General features: G+C 39.4%; 1 protein-coding gene across 1 annotated transcript in view; it reads right to left on the bottom strand.

Moving 5' to 3' along the window:
* Nucleotides 1–6,017, bottom strand: part of LOC107683616 (zinc finger protein GLI1-like) — a 31,916-nt gene extending 25,899 nt beyond the window's left edge. Inside the window, exons 1-2 of the mRNA XM_016479684.1 lie at nucleotides 5,893–6,017; nucleotides 3,313–3,464 (exon numbers count right to left, since the gene is read on the bottom strand). Of these exons, the coding sequence (XP_016335170.1) occupies nucleotides 3,313–3,464; nucleotides 5,893–6,017 (277 nt within the window). The remainder of the gene's footprint in view (nucleotides 1–3,312; nucleotides 3,465–5,892) is intronic.
* Nucleotides 6,018–6,547: the final 530 nt, after the last annotated feature.

Here is a 6,547-nt window from a genome sequence, read left to right as displayed (position 1 = left end):
TACTTTACTAGTTACTTGAAAAAAGTAATCTGATTACGTAACTCGTGTTACTTGTAATGCGTTACCCACAACACTGACTATGACTATATCAACATGCAATTTCGTTGATGAAAAAAGACGAGACTAAAATGCATTCAAAAAAATAAAAACTTTACCAAAAACCTCTTTTTATTTTCGTCAAAAAAACAACAACTGCTCAACACTCTACTACACGAGCTTTCATGAGTGCGGTTGCCAGATATCAAGAGTTTAAATCCCCGAATCAGAGCTTCGCTGTTACAAGCATACATTTTCTGCTCTGTGTTTCACTTATTTTATGCAATCTGGCAACCATGCGCACGCGCTCACTCCTCATTGCAGAGTCTAGCGATCTAAATAAAATTGTCACTAAGCCGGTCTGTGTTCTGTCATCTCGACTGTATTGTTTGAGATTGTTGTTTCTGAATAAATGCACTTACTCAACCGCTGTTGTTTTAATAGAGAAATAGGTTATTGCAATTTGGAATTAGTGGAATTACTAGGAATTTTACTGTTAATATTTTTTGTTTGTTTTACCAGTTTTCATAATGTAGACAGAGAGAGTGCATAAGTCTTTGATATTAATTTATATAATAAATAGCCTATAATAAATCAGTACGCTAGATGAGGTAAAATACACCATGCATGAGTCCCACATTGATTTGTGTTACCTGAAATTTTTATATTATAATCTTTACGATTATAATTTTGAGCAAAAATAATTTTTTTATCAGTTTAACCATTATACAGCATGATGAAAATGTGACTAAGATTTCATCGACTACAGCTAGATTAAAATGCTCAGACATTTCGTTGACTTAAACTTGACTAAACAAAAACAGGACAAAGTTGACTAAATATAATAATGTACATGATGAGATCTCGTCTATATTGTTTGTGGTTTTGGTTGCTGAATAAATGCACTTAGTCAGCAGCTGTTGTTTTAATGGAGAAACATTATTGCAATTTGGAATTATTGGAAATACTATTAGGAATTTCACTATTACAATATTTTGGTTTGTTTTACCAGTTTTCATAATGTAGACAGAGAGAGTGCATAAGTCTTTGATATTAATTTATATAATAAATAGCCTATAATAAATCAGTACGCTAGATGAGGTAAAATACACCATGCATGAGTCCCACATTGATTTGTGTTACCTGAAATTTTTATATTATAATCTTTACGATTATAATTTTGAGCAAAAATAATTTTTTTATCAGTTTAACCATTATACAGCATGATGAAAATGTGACTAAGATTTCATCGACTACAGCTAGATTAAAATGCTCAGACATTTCGTTGACTTAAACTTGACTAAACAAAAACAGGACAAAGTTGACTAAATATAATAATGTACATTTGAGTAAGACTAAGACTAAATTAAAAATGGCTGCCAAAATTAATACTGCTGTACGGTTAATTAATAATAATCTTATTGCTAAAATGTCAAGTTTTCTTTGACTAAAACAGTGATCTTCACTATTTTTTTCACGAGAGCCGCACTTATAGGACAAAGTTAATAGGAGAGCCACTTTTACTGCAAAGTATGAAAAGTTACATCCAGTCATAAATAGCATGTCTGCTTCTCAATCTGTCATCCCTGAACATACAATATGCAATGCAATACAAAGGGGTTTATTTTTAAAAGTTATTAAAAGTTATTTATTTAAAGTTATTTGCTTCTACATTAGCCCATCATGTATCAAACCATTACAGTACATTCAGCGTTAAGAGCTGGAAAGATTGCCAAAACAACTCCGCAGTGAGTCAATGTCATGGACGTAAGGGCAGAGCAAGTTTAAATATCTTTCTAGTCTATATTTCCATCTTGTAATTCCGCTGTTTTGGGTATTTTTAAAATATAAATTATTTATAATAGAGCAGACACTGACTGTTGTTCATGTATTTATGTTCTCATTTAGCGAGACAGCAGACGCTGAAAACACTGCGCACTTCAGTATGTGTGTAGCAAACGAAACCGCGCGTCTGTGCCATTCATTCATAAAGAGACATGCAGGATTCATATTTAAATGGTATTTTTGCAGCTTAATATTTACAGATACCAGTCAATATTGCGATTTGATTTAAGTGTAATGACCTACTTTTGATTTATTCACCCAAACTTTGACAAATTCCGTGACATTCCGCGTTATACAGTAAATTCTGTTTTTATGACTGGATTCCGCGATTCCGTCCGCGTATTCTGCATCGCAGAAATCATAGGGCCATAATTAAAATGGGTTCTATTGTCTTTTGTCGCGTCGCACCACGACGCTCGCGTCCGGTGTAGACACGGTGTGAGTTTTTTTAATGGCTTAGTTTTAGCCCTGCTTGTTTTGAATGTTTTTATTAAATATCTGTATTGATCATATCATCGCATTATTTACTGCCATCTGCCATGCGAGCCACACATTAAATGAGTAACATTTGCCGCGCAATGAGTAACACTGGACTAAAACTAGACTAAAATGTTGAGACTTTTACCCCCGGTTTCATAGACCAGGCTTAAGCCTAGTCCTAGACTAAAATGCATGTCTGGGCTATTTCAGCTGAAAGAAACTTGCACTTATTGATCTTAAAATATATCAGATTCATTGTTTTGTCTCAAGATGCACACTAGTAATGTTTTTATCTATGTCATATTTATAAAAGCTACTTAAATGTCCTAACTGAACTATGGCCAAATCCTGGCTTAACCTAAGCCCTGTCTGTGAAACCGGGCCTTAGTCGACTAAAACTAAATAGGATAAGGTTGACTAAAACTAACAAGGACATTTAACACGGGACTAAGACTAAAATTGAAAATAGCTGACAAAATTAACACTTTATAAAACGGATAGTTCCGGTCCTTGATTCTGATTGGCTGAGCCGCGTTCGAAGCTGTCGGCAACCACTTTGTTGCAACCACAACTGATTCTGAGGAACTACATTGTTTGGTGGAAGAATACGGTTGTTATTAATATCATTACACTTTATTTGCTCTGTTTTATTTTGTGAAACCTTACTACGTATATGGAATAATTTTTTATTCCGTTAGTAACGTTTTATAAAAGCAATAAGCCCCGTGAAGCCGTGGTTTACAGTGAATTTCTAACAGCTAACTCCGCTTTGCGTCGTACCTAACAACAACCCCTTAGCTGTTATAAATTCACTGTAAACCATGGCTTCACGGGGCTTATTGCATTAATTTAACACGCACTTCATTTCCTCAGACTCTCAGAATTCAGACTCAGTTAATGTGAGACTCCTCATCTGCGTCTGATGAGTGAATAATAATGACGAGCGCTCACTCTCAGGCGGAGGCATCCCGCGGTGTCCCATCATGCCATGCGACGGCCGCATGTAGGGGTCCATACAGGCTCCTGGGGTCATGGAGGGGTTAAACATCTCTCTGCTGTCGGGTGGCACCTCGCTGTAGAGCGATCGCACTGACCGAGCCAGTCTGCGCACACAAACACATGCACTATTAATTATTATACAGAAAATTATTTTTTTAAATTATACATACACACATACTTCAATTAATTGTTATATATACAAAATAAAATATATTAATAAAAATAAATACATGCATATAGTGAAAGTGACGTGACATGTGGCCAAGTATGGTAACATACCCGGAATTAGTGCTCTGCATTTATCCCATCCAAGTGCACACGCACACACACAGCAGTGAACACACACACACCGTGAACACACACACACACTGCTGTGTGTGTGTGTGTGTATGTGTGTGTTCACGGTGGGTGTGTTCACTGCTGTGTGTGTGCGTGTGTGTGTGTGTGTGCTCACGGTGTTTGTGTGTGTGTTCACACTGTGTGTGTGTGTGTGTATGTGTGTGTTCACGGTGGGTGTGTTCACTGCTGTGTGTGTGCGTGTGTGTGTGTGTGTGCTCACGGTGTTTGTGTGTGTGTTCACACTGTGTGTGTGTGTGTGTATGTGTGTGTTCACGGTGGGTGTGTTCACTGCTGTGTGTGTGCGTGTGTGTGTGTGTGTGCTCACGGTGTTTGTGTGTGTGTTCACACTGTGTGTGTGTGTGTGTATGTGTGTGTTCACGGTGGGTGTGTTCACTGCTGTGTGTGTGCGTGTGTGTGTGTGTGTGCTCACGGTGTTTGTGTGTGTGTTCACACTGTGTGTGTGTGTGTGTATGTGTGTGTTCACGGTGGGTGTGTTCACTGCTGTGTGTGTGCGTGTGTGTGTGTGTGTGCTCACGGTGTTTGTGTGTGTGTTCACACTGTGTGTGTGTGTGTGTATGTGTGTGTTCACGGTGGGTGTGTTCACTGCTGTGTGTGTGCGTGTGTGTGTGTGTGTGCTCACGGTGTTTGTGTGTGTGTTCACACTGTGTGTGTGTGTGTGTATGTGTGTGTTCACGGTGGGTGTGTTCACTGCTGTGTGTGTGCGTGTGTGTGTGTGTGTGCTCACGGTGTTTGTGTGTGTGTTCACACTGTGTGTGTGTGTGTGTATGTGTGTGTTCACGGTGGGTGTGTTCACTGCTGTGTGTGTGCGTGTGTGTGTGTGTGTGCTCACGGTGTTTGTGTGTGTGTTCACACTGTGTGTGTGTGTGTGTATGTGTGTGTTCACGGTGGGTGTGTTCACTGCTGTGTGTGTGCGTGTGTGTGTGTGTGTGCTCACGGTGTTTGTGTGTGTGTTCACACTGTGTGTGTGTGTGTGTATGTGTGTGTTCACGGTGGGTGTGTTCACTGCTGTGTGTGTGCGTGTGTGTGTGTGTGTGCTCACGGTGTTTGTGTGTGTGTTCACACTGTGTGTGTGTGTGTGTATGTGTGTGTTCACGGTGGGTGTGTTCACTGCTGTGTGTGTGCGTGTGTGTGTGTGTGTGCTCACGGTGTTTGTGTGTGTGTTCACACTGTGTGTGTGTGTGTGTATGTGTGTGTTCACGGTGGGTGTGTTCACTGCTGTGTGTGTGCGTGTGTGTGTGTGTGTGCTCACGGTGTTTGTGTGTGTGTTCACACTGTGTGTGTGTGTGTGTATGTGTGTGTTCACGGTGGGTGTGTTCACTGCTGTGTGTGTGCGTGTGTGTGTGTGTGTGCTCACGGTGTTTGTGTGTGTGTTCACACTGTGTGTGTGTGTGTGTATGTGTGTGTTCACGGTGGGTGTGTTCACTGCTGTGTGTGTGCGTGTGTTCACGGTGTGTGCACACACTCACACACACTCACACACATCAGTACACACACACACACACAAACACACCGTGAACGCACACACACACACACACGCACACACACACACTGTGAACACACACACACCCGTGAACACACACACACACCGTGAACACACACCCGAGAGTATATCCAGAGAGTAGAAGAAAATTTAGTAGGTTTAATACATATATACTTTAATTATTATTTTACTTACACTGTTTAATTATTACACTTATATATATATATGTAAATAATATATACATGCCTATTTTATATTAAAAATTACAGTGTATAAAGAGAGCAGAAGAAAAATTATAAGTATGTTTAATTCATATAGACTTAAAGTACATCTAAATTAAAGTACATCTAAAATGTATTTTTTTAAATACACACATATACAGAAGTAAATATAGAAATAGGTCTAATACATACATACATAGATGGATACAATATATATTTTATAAAAACATCTATATCTCTTTTAAATTAAAAAAGTATAAGTATGCATATGCTTTAATTAGTACATGTATAATATAAATAAATTATAGTAATATAATCAATATATAATATAATATAATATAAAAGCGTCTGCTAAATGACTAAATGTAAGTGTCTTAGCACTAGTACTAAAGATAATTGACTTGGTACTAAATAAAGTGGAGGACATTAGTGAGGGTTTATTGTGATTCCTCCATAGGGCCACTAAGAGGCGCCACTTCCTTCAGCTTCTCTTCAGAGTACCACCAAGGAAAGACTAGAAACACATCATCGGGAATCTCCAACATTCCTCCACTTTCCTCTTTCTCCACCTTCCCATATTGATCCGCTTTTCCCATCTCTTCTGTCTGTCTGTGGTGATGTGATGTAGAGTGGTGTTCAGTGACGGTGGTTCCACTGAACGCTGTGTGTGTGTGTGCGTGCGTGTGTGTGTGTGTGTGTGTGAGTGAGTGAGTGTTTGAGTGTGTGTGTGTGGTGTGTGTGTGTGTGTGTGTGTGTGTGTGTGTGTGTGTGAGAGAGTGTGAGTGAGTGAGTGTGTGTGTGTGTGTGTGTGTGTGTGTGTGAGTGTGTGTGAGTGTGTGTGTTCCAGTGCTTTAATCTCCTCACACTAATCCAGCACAGCTCGCTTGCTCTCTCTCTCTCTCCCCAAAACTCTGCCTTTCTCTCCCCATCAGCCCTTCTCTCTCTCTCTCTCTTTCTACTTGTTTTCTGTCTCTCTCTCTCTCTCTCTCTCTGTTCACTCTGCTGTAGATCTGTTGTTCTCTCTTGTGCAAATTCGACCCCGTTCTCTCTTTCTCTGGAAAAGATCATATTCAATGAGCATCTCTGCCTTGTTTTCCTAAACATTCCTAAAAGAAGACAATCTGAT

The sequence above is a fragment of the Sinocyclocheilus anshuiensis genome, unplaced genomic scaffold (assembly GCF_001515605.1).
Source record: "Sinocyclocheilus anshuiensis isolate Anshui unplaced genomic scaffold, SAMN03320099.WGS_v1.1 scaffold1761, whole genome shotgun sequence".
Lineage (NCBI taxonomy): Eukaryota > Metazoa > Chordata > Actinopteri > Cypriniformes > Cyprinidae > Sinocyclocheilus > Sinocyclocheilus anshuiensis.
Note: the sequence above shows the minus strand (reverse complement) of the source record. Positions and strands in the feature narration are given on the sequence as shown.